A 19402-nucleotide genomic window follows, 5' to 3' on the forward strand; every position below is an offset into this window, starting at 1 on the left:
ATTTCGCTGTCAGCAGTGTCCCAATTTGGATAATACACTGTAGTGTGCTGCCCCTTGCCTGCACCCCATTGTCCTCACTCCCGACTCAGCCTCAGACTGCGCCCCCCCAGCTACCCTTGCAGGTTGGGAAGATACCAGGTGGACATCTTCAAAACACAGGGGCCTAACTCCATCCCAGCAATGACCAGGTCCTCACGTCCCACCCTTCCAGCTGGATTTATGAAAACCCCACAGGGAGAAGCAGCACCCAGATAGGAGGCCAGTGCCAGGAACCACGCCCAGAACCAAAACCACACCTCCAGCTCCCCACACGGAAAATTCCATTTAACCACGGCCTGGCCACACGGAGACACCGGGCAACAGCCACAACCCACGGCCTTTGTCACTGATCCCTGTCATCACTGCCAGACTGATCCAATCGGTAAGAGAGCTGATTAAAGGGGCTCTGACTAGGGGTGGGGGGCAAGCCCACTCTTCCATGGGGACACGTGACCATGGAAGACCCCGAAGGTCAGAGAGGTGTCAGCCTCCTTCATTCGGGCCAGGCCTCTTCTCAGGTTGTCACCATCAGGACAATACCTGTCACTGCAAAGACTGAGTGCCCCATCAGCCGTGTGTCACAGACGCGCATTCAACACCTCAGTCCCTGCCTCCATACTTCTGAGTCATCTAATTCATCTGAATTTCATTCGTACCTTTAGCCACGTCACCTATACAAAAATAACTTACTATGACTAGTGGATTGAATGGTAGCCCCCAAAAGATATGTCCACGTTCCCACCCTCAGAGCCTGTGACCGTGACAATACTTGCAAAGGAGTCTTTGCGGATGTAATTAAGTGGAGGCTCATCCTGGATTATCCAGTTGTGCCCTGAACCCAGGGGCAGGTGTCCTGGTAAGAGCGAAAACACGGAGGAAGGAGAAAGGCGTTGGGAGACAGAGGCACTGAAGCGATGTAGCCACGAGCCAAGGAATGCCTGCGGCCACCAGGCGCAGAAAGAGGCCAGGAAGGATCCTACCCCAGGGCCTTTGGGTGGCAGCCCCAGGAACCGGACCCAATGGCTCCAGCTGGCTTGCTTTTCCGCCACCCCGCCCACCTCTCTGCAAAGCTGCCTCCCACACTGTCTGCCATGAAGCGCCACTGCGGAGACACACAGACACACTCAAATGCACACACCGTCGCACACCTCCGCTACTTCACATCCCTCTCTCAGCCTCTCCCCCGGACCTACTTCCGAAGGAGACACGGACGGACTGGATCACTCATCCAGACCGGCACAGCAGCGGCGGCCGGGGGCCAAACATCCCCCATTGTCCCCCCTTGCCCCCCTCTTCCCATCCCCCCAGGCCTTCACCTGTCCACCGTCTGTGTCCGTGGGCTCTGCACGTCTATGCGTATAAGCTCTTTAGTTAATCACTTCCCGCCCTCCTTCCCGCCTTCCCACTGAGATCTGTCCGTCTGTTTCGTGTCCCACGTCTGTGATCTTAGCTTGTTCCTCAGACGGCACACTTTCGGGGACGGAACCCAGAGCTGCTGCAAAGCCAGAGGCAAACCCATCAGCCTCTCGGTCAGGGGGGCGAGACTAGGGGGCAGCCCGGCGGGCTCACTGGGCGGAGAATTCAGAGGGGAAGGCTTGTTTCAGGGTGAACAAGAGGAAGACGATCTCCTCGTAGTTACCAGATTCATACAGACACCCAAACAGGGGGGAGCCGTCGGGGCCAATGCCCAGGCTCTGGAGGTCCGAGTAGGCACAGCTACCCGTGGCCAGCAGGGTGGGCTGGGACCAGGCTTCGGGGGCCAGGGGCTGCGTGTTGAGGTAGGCGCCCAGGTTGGATCTGTGCTTGGGGTCAGTGGGGTGAGTGTAGAGCAGCCACTTCTCCGAGGGGCCTGACCCCGGGCAGGGGCTAGGGAAGCCGATGACGCTCCCGTGGCAGCCGTGGGGAGGCTCCACCAGCTTCTGCACCAGCTGGATCCCCCTGAAATCCAGCCCGTCATTGGCGCTCTGGGCCTCAACCCTGGCCCCAAGAGTGCTTCTAGCGTTCAGATATACCACCCTCTGTGTGGCACCCCTGACCTCAGCCACTTGACACTCCAGGGTGTCCTGGGCCATGAAGTTGCCTCTTTGCCACGTGAGCCCGTGGTCGTGGCTGATGAAGCAGAAAGCGAAGGGGGTGGGCCGCTGCTGGGCGTGCAGTTTCCGGTAGGCATAGGCGGGCACCAGCAGGCTCTGCGTCCTGTTGTGCAGCTGCAGACAGTGCCCCGGGCCCACCGCAAAGGTGGCCCACTCCTTGTAGGCCTCGCCAATGGCAGAGTTGGTGAGGTCCTTGGCGGGGCTCCAGGACCTGCCGTGGTCAGTGCTGGTGACTTGGCACAGCCGCGTCACGTTGACCTTGGTGTGGATCTGGTGGTGCTCAGAGACCTGCCCGGGGACGGCAATGAAGAAGAGGAAGAGGGTGCCCGTCGTCTCGTCATACAGGGGGCTCGGGTTCATGGACCGGTGGCCCTCCAGCTGGGCTTGGGCCACCACCTCCTGAGCATGCCACTGAATGCGAGGGGAGGAAGAGAGAGAGGCACTGCCTTGAAATGACCGGTGACAGTGACAGGAGCTGCACTCCGGGTGGGAGGGGCGTCTCATGGGGTTAGGTCAAAGGTCATGGAGGAAAAGTGTCCATCCAGCACTCGCTCATCTCACATCACCTCCCAGAGCTGTGGGAGCCAGGCTCCACCTCACCCCCTCCACGCAGCCCACTCCTCTTGAACTGCTGCTGCCTCCGTTCCCACCAACATGTAGCAGAGCACCTACGGTGGGCTAGACCTCAAGATGCCAAGGTCACTCAGGCATGAGCCATTCCCAGCTTCATCCCGGTTCCCTCAACCTACCAGCCAGGTCCAACTCCCCATTCTTGAAAAGTAGAGCCCTAGCAGGAACTACAATAGTCTGACTTGTGTGGGACAGAATATGACAATCACCTCCCATCTTCTACACATCATACTCTATTAATGCATCCTGGGAGGGGCAGCTTGATGACACTAAGGACTCACACAGAGCTTCCATAATCCCTGAGTCTATGTCATACATGTGGCAGCTCTGCCATCTGCCCCATTCATTAACAGATATCCCCCAAGGAGCGTTTCTAAAGGCAGACACTGTGTTGAGAGCCTAACCCCTAACTCCTGGGGGACCAGGTGTTAGTAGCTCCACCTTACGTCTGGAGAATGGGAGGCTTAGACAGGGCAGATGAGTTGCCCAAGGCCATACCTCTGGTAAGTGAATGAACCAGGACTTGAACCCAGGCCCATCTGCCTCAAACCCCATGCTCTGAACAGCTGCTATGTAATAATGACCACACAGTAATAATACTAATATTAAACCCTTCATATGTGATAATCAGCCTTGGGTATCTGTTAAAATCAATTACTTGATCTACATGTGGGAACTCTAGGGCAGGGAAATCACTCCAACCCTCCCCGGCCCCCCCTCCCAGGTTAATTATACTCAAAGGACACAGCCCCAGTTACGGGATTCTAAGCTAGTCCTCTAAACTAGTTCACAATGACGCAGGAAACTCTCTGAGCGTCAGTTTCCTTGGGCTCATCCAGCCATGCACCGAAGCCGATGCCACCAGGCCAACTGGACTTGGTCCCAGCGAACGCATGTTTTCTTGGTGACCACTTGGGGGCACTTTCTCTGCACCATCCGTGATAGGGCCCTGGGTCCCTCCTGGTTGCAATGTCTCCTTTCCTCCCGTCCCCACCCCCAGCCATCTAAGGGCGGCGTGGTCCCTGCATTCCGGGGGGGGGGGGGGGGGTGTCCCTGAATTCCCTCCTGCCTCACCTGGACCCGGTGGGCGGACGCGCTGTAGCTGCCCCTGCGCAGGACAATCAGCTCCGCGTGCTCGTCCGTCTTGCTCGTGCGCTTCTCGGCGAAGGCCAGCAGGACCTTCTGCTGCGGCAGGAAGAGCAGGGCGGGGATTCTGTAGGTCTGGGCTCCCGCCTGGAACAGTGTCTCCCTCTGCAGGACGGGGCGGGATGCCATGGGGCCTGGGGGGGCGCAGACAGAGAAGATGAGTCCCCTGAAGTCACATCCTGAGATGGCGCCGAGCGATCCTCCAGGCAGGGGGTGCCCACTCCACAGGCGAGCCAACCGAGGCTGGGGGCCTGTCCTTCCCCATGGGGTTCAGCCTCTTTATTACCTCCCAAGATCCCATCTACCGATTCCGCTCGTGCCTGCCATGGAGTCTGGCAGCGTCTGTCTCACACTTCGGGGAAGGGGTATTTGGAAAAGCATATTTTGTGTTGAATTTTTATTATAAGTTAACAATCCTCATTAGGACAAATCTGCGATAACCTCCAACTGCTTTTGCCAATCACATGCCAAGCCTTGGGCTGGGCAGGAATGCTAGCCAAGTGGCATTCTGCAACTGTCCCACTGCCAGAGAAGGACACATAGGAGCTTTTTATAACTGCAGCCCTGGAAAGTCACCTTAGAAAAAAGGAAAGGGGAAGGGCCTTGATTCTGCGGGCATGCTCCAGGCCGCCTGAGGCTGAGTTCCCAGCCGCCCCCAGTGTGTGGGGTCCACCCCCGGGGCAGGGAGGAGCCCCTCTGGAATGGAAGAGAGAGGCTCCTGGCAGCTCACTCGGGCTGCGAGGCTCCTCCAGAGGTACCAAAAAAAAAAAAATTTTGTGTGTGTGACAGTCACCATGCTGGGCCGCCTGGGGTCCCCTTCAGGGGGACATAGCCCCAGCTGCTGGGAGTGCTAGCTGCACAGCAGAAGGCCCTCAGCTGAGCAGGAGGGATGAGATCGCTGTCAGTTTAAAAGGACCTCCTCCTGGTCATCCCCAGGAGGGGCTGCATCTGAGGCTGGCCTGCCTAGAACTTAAGACCTGACCCCTTGACCTATCTGGGTGCTCTGAGGGCCGGCGCAGGTCCAGGGCTCCGGGGGTCAGCTGCGGCTGCCCTAGGAGACACATGGCCTCTCCTCTCTGTCTCTGTTCCTACTGCTTGCATTTTTTCCTAAGGTGAACATCATTTTCTATTTAAAACTTATTTAACATGTTTGAGAAATAAATGTAATCTATCAGTATTTCATTCAATTGGTTACGAATACTTATCATTAGGACAATATAACAAAATAAAAGTAATAAGGGCAAATAAAAAAACAGTGATGTCGCGCATGTTTGCATGTGCCTATTGGCCCTTGGGAGCTGCATTTTCACCTGGAGGCAAAGGCAAGATTTCAGAGGTGCTTGGGCAAGGCAGGGATCTAACCTGGCTTGTTTTTTAGGAAGTCCCTCTTTTGGCTTCAGGGCACAGGGAGCAGAAGGTGAGTCTGCTGCAATTTTCCAGGTGAGATAAAATAAAAGCCGGAGAGGGGAGCCTAACTCTTAGAAAAAACAGGAGAATTCATATGATCTGGAGGGCAAATTAGGGAGGAAATATTCTGAATAGATTTCCAGAGCAGCTCTGACTGTTTTCCAGATTCCTCCTTCAGACTCGGATCCCGAAGGGTGGGGACAAATGTATTCATTCATACAGCAAAGGTTCATTTTGTTTCTACCTTAAGCCCTTCTTTGTTCTAGGAACTTGGGATGCTTTCTGAATGAGACTCACTAACCCCAGGCCCCACAGGCAGCTAATCTAAGTACTTGTCCCTTGAGTATTTAGAGCCACAAAGGAGGGGATGGGATGGAGGAAAAGGGAACCTTGGGGTCCGTTCTAGAGAGTTCTCTAGATTCAGTAACTCAGCACCGGCTCAAACTCACACACCCACTGGCAATACCAATCCCCAAATGTCTTCATAAAATAACAACAAACACACAGTGGCCCTTACCAAATGCTGGGCACTCTTTAAGTGCTGGGTTCTATAATATTTTTAAAAATTTGGAAGTTATAATTACAAATTGTATTATTTACAATACGATTCACAAATACATACTCATCCAATCCCCTTAACACCCCCATGAAGCTGATGCTATCATTGCCCATTGTACAGATGAGGAAACTGAGCCCACCCAGCCCTTCAGTGTCAGAGCTGGAACTACAGACTCTCCTAACGCCCCCAGTCTGCCTCTCAGGGCAGTTCTGGAAGGTACGACCTTCCTGCACCTGTTCACACTCCCATGGATGCCTTCACTGTGTGCAGGGGGCTGGCCCACGTGGCCCCAGCCGCAGCTCCGCATGTGGCAGCAGCTTCCGGCTGAGGTGGTGGAAAGAGCTGACTTAAGAATCCAATTCTGGGCCTAGGTTCATGCCCAACAGGTTGCATATCTTTGGGCAAGAACCTTCCTCCCTGGGTTCCATCTACCCACGTGGCAAGAAGGGGGCTGGAGGAGGTGACCGTGAAGGCCCCTCCACCTCCAGCAGGCGCTGACCTAGGCCCTGACTCCGCGGGGGAGGCTGGGCAGGGGCCTCGGCACAACCCAGTCCCACACTGCAGCCCACAGGCAACCAGAGAGGTGACGAGGTCAGCTTGCACCGTGAGAAACTGCCGTTTGGTAGGTCAAAAATTCTGAATAGTGGCGATTTCAGATGGTCCCACCGAAGGCTACCTGTGGCCGACATGGCTAGTGGTCTTGCCGGCGCCAAGGCCAGAGCGAAGCAGCGTCTTACACAAGGCAGCTCACTTTTCCCCACCCAGCCCAGGAGGCCGGCTCTCGCACGCCCATCTCAGATGTGGGGAAACCGAGAAGTGAGTCAGGGAGCCGGTGGATGACTTCCTCGAGTCCGTGAAGGTGGGTGGATTAAGGTGGGTGGATATGAGCCTGATCCGCCTCATTTCAGAACACACGCCCCTAACCACTGGGATCTCCTGCCACGGACACGGCTGGGACCCTGAGGTCTGGAAGCTTCCTAACCAACAGCAGGCGGTGGGGGGCCCGGCCCTGCCCCCCTCCTCTCTCCTGCTGGGAGCATGCTGGCTGCCGGCATTCCCTCGCCCACTTCAGGAGGAGCCTTTGCCAACTCACAAATCTGTACTGGGCACCTTCCATGTGCCAGGAGCCAGGTAAACACGCGAGCCCGGTCCCTGCCCTCCAGGAGCCCATAGCGACAAGTGAGAGCCGACGCTCCTGGGGAGCGAGAAAGAGGCGCACTTTGCAAATTTTCCCAGAGGAAAAGCCCTTGTTCCTGGGGACTATTTTGGGTGGAAGGCTGGCCTGTTGGCTACCACGTTGAAATGACACCGTCTCTCCAAAGAGCAGAGAAGGGCCCGCACGTGGTCTGCCATCAGCTCCAGCAAAGCAAGAGTGTGGGCCAGCGAGCCCAAGGCCGAGGAAACCCCATCTCCAGTGGGCTCAACAAGGCAGCTTGGCCTGGGACTGCGCTGGGGTTCCCACCCCAAGCTGAGAGGAGCTCTGCCAACCCCCACGCCAGGACAGGACCCTGAGCAACCTTCTGGAAGCTCAGACCAGCAATAACTTGAGGACAGGATAAGGGTTTTCCTGAACTGGCTGATCTGAGACTTCTCCCCGCATTTCCCATCCAACGTGTTCTCTGGACACCCCCAGAACAGAGTGGGTGCCATATATGGGGCTGTGGGACTGTGAGCTGGCACACTTAAAAACTCACTATCTATGCCCGGGTTGCGGGTTCAGTCCCGGGTAGGGGGAGGCAGCCGATCGATGTTTCGCTCCCACATCGATGTTTCTCTCTCCCTCTCCCTTCCTCTCTCTCTAAAAATCAATTTTTAAAAATTGCCGCTGCCTGAGGCACTCACAAGCACAGCACCCCCACTCCGTAATTACCTGGTTCAGAAGAACTCTTGTCTGTATCGACGAAGGAACAAGTGGGTCAGTCCCCGGCGAAGCCGTACCTCCGGGCGAATCTTCCAGGCCGGATCCCAGGGCCGGCCGGAAGCAGGGCGCAGGAGCAGGGGCAGTGGGAATCGGGCTTCGAGGACAGGGCAGCACCTGCGTTCCCCTGGCTTCACCCCGAGCCTATAAACACCCGAGGGAGGCCCCGACTTCTGCCGCCCACTCGCCTGCCGCTTGCTCCGGGGCGATGTCCGTGTACAGGCCCAGCCCTGGCCCGGCCGGGACGCTGCCTCCCGTGAGCCAGGAGGGAGCTCCCCGCGCAGTCACGCTGAATCAGCGAGCCCCGGGCCACCTGCGTCGAGCGTGCCTTTTACACGGACGCAGCGGGCAAAGTGTGTGCGTGCCAGGGAAGATTCCCAGGGCCTCGGGGGGTCTGGGTGCGCAGGATGGGCTGGAGCCACCATGACTCAGCTCCTCTTCGGGCTCTGCCTGGGCCAGCAGGGTGAGCAGGGCGGCTTTCCCGAACGCTTCAGACCTCAGTTTCCCCTTCTGAAAATTGGGAGCAAAAACATCCCAGTAGAATCCAAGCTGCCGACTGTCAGACTCAGCTGTTGCTATAACCCAGTTAGATGCCTGTAGCGCCTCAGATACGGCCTGGAAGCTCCGTCCAGACCCATCGGTTGAGTGAGTGAACGGATGAGGCTGCCCCCCCCGGCAGGGCCAAGGGGGGAGGGTGTAGGTAACCCGTCTAAATCTCGGCCCAGCATCGGGCCAGGGCAGGGGCCGCCGTGGCAAGCAGCCCTTTCCTTCTGGACCCATCACAACACGTCTAACCAGAACCACCCCGGGCCCGAGCTCGTTCCCAGGAGGGTGTGTCAGTGGCTGGCGCCCAGCCACAGAATATAACCCAGCTCACCCCAGTCCACGGCCGGGGCGGCAAGGCCTCGGGAGCTGGAAAACCCCAAGGCGGTCCGTCCAGTTCAAAGTACATGTCTTAGTCTAGAACTGGGGGGTGAAGGGGATCCCCCTATTTCCCTTTCCTCCACCAGATATAGTTCTTGCCCCATATCTTCAGCTCTAGACGGGTCCTGTGGCTCAGAGTTAAGTGCAGAAACACCTCGGGGCCTCTTTCCCGGGAGGCCAGCTCTCCGGGGTTGCCCCCCAGATCATAGTGGCCTCGGGATGGCCAGTTCTGGAACCCCTTGTTCCTGCTCTGCTCTAACCCTCTCACCAGTTCGAGGAGAAATGGTCATGGGCTGACCTCGGACTTTATGTTTGAAAGGCCCACCCAGAGGCCAGCCTCTGTGAGTGCCCTGGGGAACCCAGCCCCCAGCTCTGACGCACCCCCCCCGGAGGTCCAGGAGTCACCTTGAAGTTGATGCTCTTACATTCTGGTTGCTCTCACTGGGCCACAGAAGGGGTGTTTTAAAAGTGAGGTAAGTGTAGGGGTGGTGACTCATGAAAGAAATCAGAACACATCCATAAAACAGAGTATTAGGCAGCTGATTAATTAAACCATGTTTTAAAGACCAGGCATGAGAAAATGCTGGGACAGTGGGAACTATAAAAAAGCAGATGCACAATAGCATATAAGCTAGGATCCCACTTTTGTCAATTTGTATATCATATGCTCAAAAATCTATATTAAAAATAAATAAAAATGACATCCAAATATGTATTGTTGCATCCCCAAAATTTAGCACAGTGCCTGAAACAAAACAGATATTTAGCAGATCTCCAGTGAATGTCGAATGAATAAATAAATATTATCAGTAATCAATTTTAACTACTGGGATTACAAATGATGCTTATTTACTTCCTATACTCTTCCAGGCACATATGATTTGCTTATTAGTTTAAAAAGGCATCATTTTTTAAATGATCATAGCGATATAATGACAGGCTTTGAAATGTGGCTTAAGAGTGTCTATTAACTCTGTTTCGGCCAGACCATCAAAAGGGCTTTCAAAAGGGCCCGACGAGCTTGTAAAAATGGGCTCGACTCAGCACGAAAATTTACCGTATATTGGACTCCAAAGGATCAATTGCTTAAGTGTTCAAAAATATTCCCCACGCCCTGGCTGGTTGGCTCAGTCGGTTGAGCATGGTCCCATGCACGGGAAAGTCGCTGGTTCGATTCCCGGTCATGGCTCGATCCCCAGTAGGGAGCACCTGGGAGGCAGCCGATCGATGTTTCTCTCTCTCTCTCTCTCTCTCTCTCTCTTCCCCTTTCAATAAAAACATACACACACACACACTCACATACATATATATTCATCACACACATGCATGTAGCCAACACCAAACTAACTTGGGAGGAGGAAAGATGCTGGATAAGGTCCCAGAGCTCCAGTGCTTATTATTTTGGGGGGGCGGGGGGGGAGACGAACACCCAAGGAACAGAAGCGAGTGAAGGCAGGCGCTCGGGTGGGGCTGGACTGTGACGGTGACAGTGATAAAGAGCAACGTGGTGCGAACAGTGGAGGAAGGCGCAGGACCTGGGCGAGACCAGGAAGCAAAGTAAAATTTATAGAAGCAGAGAGAGAGCATCTCAGCAGGAGGCACAAGCCAGCGCGCAGTGGGCGCTCGGATTGAGTCGGAGGAAGGGAGGGAGCGGGACAGTGCCCGGCTGGCCGGGAGCATCGTTACTTTGATTGTAACCTGTTTTATCTCTGATGGCTCTTATGATTTTCCCTCTTTTTTCTTTTTAAATCCTCACCTGAGGATATTTTTTCCATTGCTTTTCAGAGAGAGTGGAAGGGAGAGAAAGAGAGACATCAATGTGAGAGACACATCAAGCGGTTGCCTCCCGCACCGGCCCCGACCCCCTTACTTTGGATGGTCTGCAGCCCCGCTACGGGCTGTGCAGGTGTGAATTCGTTTTTGTTTCCTTTGTCTAGGGCTCAGCACGCGTTTTCAAACTCCGAGCGTATGTCTTTCTCCAACTGCAAAAATCCGTCCGTCGTTCATGCTTGAATGTGGCCTCTCCTCCCCTCTGTCCTTCAGAACAGCCCCTTAAACATATATCTGGTTTTCCCGATTTGTTCTCCAGATGTCTTGTGACTTCGTTTTCACATTTTCCATCTCTTTGCCTCCTGGTGTTTCATTCCGGGTGATTTTCTCAGATACATCTTCCAAATCACTAAATCTAGAGTTGTGTCTAGCGAAGAGATTTTTTTTAAAAAATGCAATGCTTTTTTATTTCTACAATTTCTACTTACTTCTCTCTTGAATTTACTTCTTTAAAAAAAAACTAATTTCGTCAGCATTAAAAAGCAATGAGCTGTTAAGCCATGAAGAGACATGGAGGAACCTTAAGGGAATATTATTAAGTGAAAGAAGCCAATCTGCTAAGGCTACACACTGCATGATTCCAACTCTGTGATCTTCTGGAAAAGGCAGAACCATGGAGACAATGAAAAGATCAGTGATTTCCAGGGGTTGGGTGGGGTGATTAGGAGAAACATAGACAGTTTTTAGGGCAGTGAAAATAGTCTCTGTATGATACACTAATGGATATATCTCATTATACATCTGTCCAAACATACAACACCGACTGAACTCTAATGTAAACTATGGACTTGGGAGCTAATGATGTATCAGTGTGGATCCATCAGTTATAACCAATGTCCCGCTCTGGTAGGAATGCTGATAATGGGGGAGGCTATGCATGTGTGGGGGCAGGAAGTATATGGGAAATCTCGGTACCTTCCCCTCTATCTGGCTGTGAACCTAAAACTGCTCTTAAAAAATAGTCTTAAATTTTAAAAAATGATTTCCTATTTTTGTGTTTACAGATTTTTACTCCGTCTCTTCAAGCACCTTAAGCATACTTATTTTTTACACCTCTTTTTATATAATTCCATTGTTTCTATTTCCTCATGTGTCAACTCCCCCATTTCTTGTGGGATGTTTTTCTTTGATGGGACTTCCTCAAATGCTTTATAACTTGTTGTAATACTATTTTAATAATTCATATTCATTTATATTCTTCATATGGGTCTTCCTCAAGTGTTTTATAATTTCTGTGTGCGAGCTCATCCTCAATGGAAATGATCTCTCGGGTACGGTGCGGGAGGTGTTCCTACTAGTGCCCCAGATTGTGGTCACCTCCCCAAAGTTGTCTCTACTTAAGTTTTAAGGGCTGATGATTTCTCAGCTTTCTTTCTGTTTCTATCTTAGAGTTTCTGTACTTCGTGAGTGGTGAAAGTTTAAACCTCGTGTGCAAACCCAGCTTCTTCTCTATTTTCTTGTAGGTGATTCTATTTCTACTCATGGCCTAAGACATTTTTAAACTTCTGAGCTGTAATTTCTCTCCCAACTTCCTGCTGTGTTCAAGTCCAAAGGCTTCGATTTTTGTTCCCCCACAACTGTTCACTTAAAACAAATACATCCTGGCCATGTGTGAAATAGTTCCTAAAGTACTAGCTCACCAGGGTAGATACAGAATTACCTAAGAATCACCTACTCATTTATGGCACCTGCAGATTTACCTTTCTTGCTCTTGAAATTAAGTATACATTTATATTACATATATACGGTATAAATATATGCTATATATCTATATATGCAGCATTTCTGTGTGTTCAGGACATTTCATGTGACCTTGGACAAGCTAGTTCACCTCTGTATGTCTGGCTTCCTCATCATAAGGCTGTAATGACGATTAAACAAATTAATTCATGTGAAGTGCTAAGGACAGAGCCTGGTCCAAAGGTGGTCAATAGATGTTATGGTAACTATTCAAGCTTCTGCTCAGTTCTCTTTCTTGACCAAACCTGGTCCCTTGCATTTATGTATTTCAAATGTATTTTTAAAATAACAACACAATTTTTAAAAATTTTTCAAACATTTAAATTTCTCTCTTCTCTCCAGCCCCAAAAGCAAATTTGACCCAGGAAGTTAGTAGATAATCTTTAAAAAAATTATCTTATAATGAATTAAACTTATTACACTTGAATATTCAATTCCCACCAATGAGCAATTACAACTATCACCTAAAAATAACTGGTTTATGACTATTAAGTCCACTGATGATCTATCAAAAATGATCACCCAGAAAACATCACCAAAGCTTCTGGTTAAGAGCATCTCATGTCTTTCCATTCAGGCTGTATAACAACATGCCTCAGACTGGGGGGCCGACAAACTACAGAAATTAATTCCTCACAGCTCTGAGGCTGGGAGCTCAAGATCAAGGCACTGGCAGCCTCAGTGTCTGGTGAGAGCCCGCTTCCTGGTTCACAGGTGGCCGTCCTCCCTCTCATGGAAGGGGCAAGGGAGCTCTCTGGGGTCTCCCTTATAAAGGCACTAATCCTACTCACGAGGAGTCCACCTTCATGCTCTAGTCACCTCCCAAAGCCCCACCTCTTAATACCATCACCTTGGGAGATAGATTTCAACACACAAATTTTGAGGGGACACTAACGCTCAGTCTATGGCACTCAGTACGATCCCAGAATCTTCCTATAGCAGAAAAACAGACCATCGTTAACAAGACGGGAGGACTTGAAGGTGTGCTGAGTTGGAAAAGTACCAAGACAATAGGTACAGAACAGCACATACATGCTGTGGTCCTGCCTAAATAAAACACAGGGTACAGGCATGTGGGGGGGGGGGGCGGAGAGCGCTTTGAGATACGGCCCCAGCCCTCCCGGCACCTTAACTTCTGCCAGTGAGGGACCCTGATTCCTGGTCGCAGAAACCGAGAAACAATTATGCGTTGTTTGAAGCCACTGTATTTTGTGTTAATTTGCTGCCAGCAATCAGTGGCTAATCCAGGGCTGATTTGAGTTCAACGTAAAAACGGACATTCTGGCAACTAAACTTGGCAAATGACAGTAGTGGTTAGCCTAGGTTTTGGTACTTATTGGCCTGGGTTTGAACCCTGGATCCCTAACTTACTAGCTGTGTGGCTTTGGCAAGACGATCAACTTCTCTGAGCCTCTGTTTCTACATCTTTAAAATGGGCACAATTCTTTGCTCACAGAGATTACGCGAGGATTCCATAAAGCGGTTATGTAAAATACTAAGCCCAGGCCCCGTCACTGAGTAGAAAAGTAGCTATTAGAAAATAATGATGGTAATAATAATAATAATGGAGCAAGTCCCCTCCCAGAGCAGCAAGTAAGTGCCCCATTCCTGGAAGTGACCATGCTGAGGCACGATGGCCACGTGCCGAAGTGAAAGGAACCCTAGAGGACCCCAAGTCCGGACTTGAGAGCTGTGTGGCCGCCTGGCCAAGGCCAAGGGGCAGGGCATCAGGTGTCCTGAGGGACCGTCAGGGTTCCCTTACGCCAGGGAACAGCACCAGCTGTCGGCGGCCTTCAGCATGGGTGGCGCCTTCCCTCCCGCACAGCCTCTGGGTCAGGCATGTGGCCTCCACCCTAGCTGGGCCCAGGGGACCCGGGAAGGTAAACAGCCAGCCAGGAAGTGACTGCCACGGGCATGGGGCCAGCTCTGGGCTGAGGCAGGTCTGAAGGTCAGAATGCTTCCCGGGGAGCCCTTTCCAGGAGGGGACGAAGCGTTTGTTTGTGGGCTCTCTGGGCAGAGCGGAGGGCGTGTGGATCTTGCTGGGGACAGGCCAGCCTACCCTGAGGCCCCGGACAGGACAGACGACAGGAAAGGAAGAGCCGTCAAGGAGGCCCAACCCCAGGAGCTCCTCACTGGCAGGTGAGCAAAGAGTACTTTATGTTTTGTTTTGTTTTGTTTTTAATGAAATGAGATGAAATAAGAGATGGAATGGAGGTTGCAGACGGGACAGGATGGGAAAATCCCCAGGTAGATACGCGAAGGAGAGGAGACCATCACCCCGCTCATTGAGAGGAGCTCCGAGAGAGAAACGGCCCCAGATTCCCCTCCCAAGGTCCAGTCTAGGCTTCGCTCCATGCACCACGCTCCTGCCAGGCCTCAGTTTCACCATCTTTGAATTGGGGTAGTATTTCCCTCTGGGGTCCTCTCCTGGGATGGCTATGGGGACAAGGGAGATAATAAACAGGACTGGCAACATAATCTGCGGGGCCCCGTGCAAAGGGCATAGGTGGGGCCCCTTATTCAAAAGTTATGACAAATTTCAAGAATTAAGGATTTAAAAATTATTAAGAATACCAACATCCGAGCCTTAAATCAAGTCAGTGGCCCTTCTAAGGGCAGGGCCCTGTGCACCTGCCCAGGCTGCAACCCATGGCACCAGCCCTAATCACAAACCTACTATGCAAACTGTGAAGTGCCAGACAAGCGGGTAGCTCCAATCTTAGAGCCACAAAGCACACCTGGGGCGATGGAAGTCACAGCCGTGAGGTGACAGCTCCTTGCAAGGTCGTCCCAACACATTGGCTTCTGCAACTCAGGGTCCCACCTCAAAAGAACAAAAGGCCCACCCCTCCGAACCTTCTGGACTTGTGCACCTGTCTGGTGTGGAGCCAAAGCCTGGTGTGGCTCAGATGTCTGGGACACTGCTTTGTTGGATGCGGTGGGGTAGGTTCTTCTTTTCTGCCTTGATTTAAAGTTTGGGATGCTCACAGTCACTGGCTGAACAGCACTGGGCTGTGGTTCCTGTCCTATGGACAGTTCTGCCGCGTCCTGACCGTGACCAAGACGTGGGCTTTTGGAAAGTACTTCTGTTGATGCAGTGAGACCACTGGTGGGAATGTGCCAATCCCCTGTCACACCTCTGTGCCCCTCCCTTTGTCCCTCCCCACTTTCTGCCAGGGTTTCCCCTTTCCTCTCACCCCCGTCACATCTCCAGCTGCCCCGGCACCGCCTGGCCTTGAGGTAGAAGCCAGTGTCAAGCCCGTGAAAGCCAAAGTTACCACTTCCCTTACCCCTTCCTGGAGCCTTGAAAACCCCACCCTTGGGGGGCTCCCCACAGGAGAGGCTGGGCGACCCCGGCAGCCAGAGGTGGAGGGAGACACCGTGTGCGTGGGGAAGGCTAACCTGGCCCAGGCGAGGGCAGTGCAGGAAACCCACACCCGGGACAAAGCAGGCCGGAGGCTCGGCCGACGAGGCCACATCTCAACAGCCCTAGACCAGACGCCCACCTCCCAGGACGGGGTCCCTTCCCCCTCTGTGAGCCCAATGCCTCCCCAGCAAGGGGCCAGCTCTGACTCTCTGAGGTTACCACCAGCACCACCCTAAACGGCGCGAATTCCTTCCTTTACGCCATCAAATCATTACCAAGCACGTTGGCGGGGGGGCTTTGAAGGGGGGCTGGAGCACAGATGGGAGAGGCCCTTACTCCATGAAGGGGCCCAGAACGTTCTCCCTATGGGGTCATGGGGCTGAGAGGCATTCTGGCTGCCCGAGCAGGGGGCTACATCTCTGAGTCTCTATTCAGAGCCTCCCTTGGCATCTTTGGGGGCTGCTGGGACAGGGCAGCCTGGGCCTCAGAGGGAATTTTCTCTCTGCTCTCCTTGGGCTCACCTTTGCCCACCTCCACCCAGGGGCGGAGCTCTGCCTCTGCACCTAGAGGAAATGCCCAGAGGAGCCAACCAGCAGGCACGTCTCCCCTTGGTTGACAGCAGCCCTTGAGGCTCTGCTCTGGGGACACGGCACTGGGTCTCGGAAAAGATTTTGAGCACTAAAGAGGGGGCTTTTTCTGGGAGCACTCTCCATGAAGGGCCTAGGTGTCTGGGAACCTGGATCAGCCATCCCTCAGTCCTTCTACTTCTACTCACCTGATTTTTGGAATGGAAAAATAAAAATCACATGTTCGAATCATCAAATGGATATCAGGGAGGCCAGCATGGAGGAGGTGGCCTTTCAGCCAGGCATTACTAAACAATCTTACATCACTTATTAATTATTTTACAAGGGGAGAAGGCTGAGGGGCATGGTTTTATGTAAAGTAAGGCTCTCTAACTTGAAAATGAGGTAGTAATTTTTTCACACTTATCCTAGTTGAACGTTGAAAGTTCTTTAAACAGCACCTTGCGTGGAGGGCATGTTCCCAGGAAAGGGGCAGCAGAGTTTTAAAGACGTGAAACAGGGCCTGGGGCTGGAGGAAGCAGAGGCATGGACCTGGCAGAGCATGAGGCCTATTTAAAGGATGCTAAGGGGACAGGTTTGCTGGGGCTGAGGGAAGGTGGAGGGGGGTGGCCCCCAGCCCATAGTGCCTGGACACCAAGGCTCCCAGAGTTCACACTGGGGTCCGTATGGCCGCAGCTTGTCCCGTGAGGCACACGGCCCCTCACTTCTACTCTCCAGCGCCGGCTGCTTTGCCTGGGCCTTTCCCTTCCCTTTTCACCCCTGGCCTAGGTTCGGGCTCGAGCATTAGTGTCTGCCCCAGCTCTGCCCGTCAACGATCTAGGTCTTCGATGAGTTTTAAATGGGGCGCCGATTCATTATTAATTAATGACGTTTCCTACCAAAGACAGACCCTCCAAAACCCAGGCTCTCCCGAGAACGAGCAGCTTGGATGGAGCCTTAAAAGGCTCAGAGAAGCTTGGGACCCGCTGGGGCAGGGACCAGACGCAGCGAGGAGGGAAGACGAGCTCTGCCTGAGGACCTGGGCCCCCAGGCCCTGCCCAGGGGTGGCAGGGGTCGGTGGGGAGTGGCTGATGGGGAGGACTGCTCAGTCCCAGTACAAGCTAATGCGGCCTGCTGTCTCGGTGCTTCAGTCCACCCGCCATGAGCCCCTCGCCCACTGGCCGCTTAGAGAACACCTCACCCAGTCGGTCAGTATTAATTAATGACTACGTTGCACTTGCTCAGAGGCAGCAATGACAAGATGTGATGCGACGGACGAACCCCCTGCCTCACTCCCAGGCTCCCCACCTTTCCAGGCCCCTCAGCAGCCTCGCCCCCTTTGCTGCTGCCCAGATACGTAGGGTAAGAAAACCCAGTTTCCTGCTCATAGCTGCTGCTTCTGGGCCTTCCCGAGCCAAACCAGATTCCTATTAAATCTCACTAATGGGATAAAAACCTTCCACGTATTCCCTGGCTGGGTGCTCAGTTGACTGGAGCGTCGCCCCTTGCACCAAAAAGGTTGTGGGTTCGATTTCTGGTCAGGACACATACCCTAGGTTGCAGGTTCCATCCTAGTCTGTGTGATGTTTCTCTCTCTCTCCCCCTTCCTCTCTAAAATTAAAAACAAAACAAAACAAAAAACCCCACATATCCTCGGGTGAAGATTAAAAAAAAAAAAAAAAAACACAAAAAATACTTCCAAGTATTTTAAGATGATAAAGCGCTGGCATAATGGGCTTTATTTTTCATGATGCATTATAGAGTAAATCCACTCGTGAAAGTAGATCTACAACCAGTTTTTCTGCTCTCATCTGAGTGATAAAAACATTCCTTGGTGGATTCATGAGCACTGGAGGAAAGATTTGTTTCCTGCTGGGTACCTTTTTAAAGAAGTTAGCTCTGACTTTGAAATGATTTTAAGGTGTTTTGTTTCTGGATTAAAAAGCCCTCTGGCACGTGGACAATTTTTCGCAGGGCCTCAGGTAGCAGAGCAATTGCCTGGGACTTTGTTTCTCCGGTTTTCTGGCCTCTTTGGAACGAGTTCGGGGTCAAGATCAAAGCCGCTTGCTGCCGGCTAACTCGGGTTCTAAGGCAAGGTGAAGATGAGAGATTGGAACTAGGGGTGAGAACAGGGCCGTCCTGACGTCCAGCCTACGTAGGATACACAGCCCCTGACAGGCTGTTTGCAGGAACACTATTATTGCCGAATTGTGCATTCGCTGGAGAATTAACACAGAAATTGCCAAAATAAAGGAACGCCTTTTAAGCATGGGCACAGGCTGTGGAGGCCAGGTGGCCCTCTCGGCCGTGACGGAAGCAAGCACACGCCCCGCGCACGATTCCAGGAGAGCCTCAGGCTCGCTGAGGTTCAGTTCGGAAAGCTGAGGGGAGCAGTGGGCGGTTGAAACCCCCGCGGGCCTTGTGACAGGGTGTCACTGCCACCCCTCCCCAGGGCACCTGGTTGAGCAGATCTGCGGTTGGGCCCAAGGGCGTGGCTGGCCTTCGTCCAGGAGAGAGGGGCCTCCATGTGTCTGGTTCATCCAGGGAACTTGAAGTCAGTGCTTCTGGAATGTCAATCACTTACTTTCCAGTTGCCGTTTTTAACGCACACATGTGCCACCTGCACTATTAATACTCCCTATATATTGGCTTTAAGTTAAATTCTCTATTTTCATCCTAAGCATTAATACCTGAGAAATCTCAGGTTCGATGTGCTAATTGGATTTTTCTAAAATACATAATATTAATTTTTGGGATGTTTGATGTACCTCCTAAAATCAGCTCCCGGCCACGGATTCACATCCCATGCAGCTGGAAGGGGACAGGGGACTCTCTGGGTTCATCCAGACCCTATGGAAATTTTAAGAAACCACAGCCCCTCGATGTCTCTGCCACTATTGTTTGTTTTTTTAAAAGTGCCATATCTCCCTCTTGCATAACTCGCTCACCTAAAATAAACCAGAGCAGAAATCCCGGCCTTTCTGCCCCCAGGTCCCCTCGGCTCTGTGACCTTCCATCTCCCTCTAGCGTCATGTTCTCTTTGGTTGTTCTGCCCACCGTCAAGACCTAGCCACGCTCCATGAGTCCTGATCCTGACAGCCTGCGCCTCTGTGTGCCTCAGTTTACCATGTGCCTCGGTAAACCTTCCTCAGGGCCGGGGTCACCTCCGTCCCACCTGTAGGG

At 52.6% G+C, this 19402-nt stretch overlaps 2 protein-coding genes across 3 annotated transcripts in view; one reads left to right on the forward strand and one right to left on the reverse strand.

Moving 5' to 3' along the window:
• Positions 1–19402, forward strand: part of NGEF (neuronal guanine nucleotide exchange factor) — an 85599-nt gene that overhangs the window by 3837 nt on the left and 62360 nt on the right. Inside the window, exon 1 of one of the 2 annotated variants that reach the window (XM_081143539.1) lies at positions 14177–14425. The exons of the other annotated variant lie outside the window; for it this stretch is intronic. The gene's annotated coding sequence lies outside the window, so the exon portion shown is untranslated. Of the gene's footprint in view, positions 1–14176; positions 14426–19402 lie in introns of those variants that run through there. 2 annotated transcript variants of the gene reach the window in all.
• Positions 1605–4037, reverse strand: NEU2 (neuraminidase 2; the record flags this gene model as incomplete). Its single annotated transcript, XM_081142709.1, has 2 exons — positions 1605–2543; positions 3837–4037. The coding sequence occupies 2 exons, from the start codon at positions 4035–4037 to the stop codon at positions 1605–1607; spliced, it is 1140 nt and encodes a 379-aa protein (XP_080998835.1).

The sequence above is a fragment of the Miniopterus schreibersii genome (genome assembly GCF_964146895.1).
Source record: "Miniopterus schreibersii genome assembly, chromosome: 7".
NCBI lineage: Eukaryota > Metazoa > Chordata > Mammalia > Chiroptera > Miniopteridae > Miniopterus > Miniopterus schreibersii.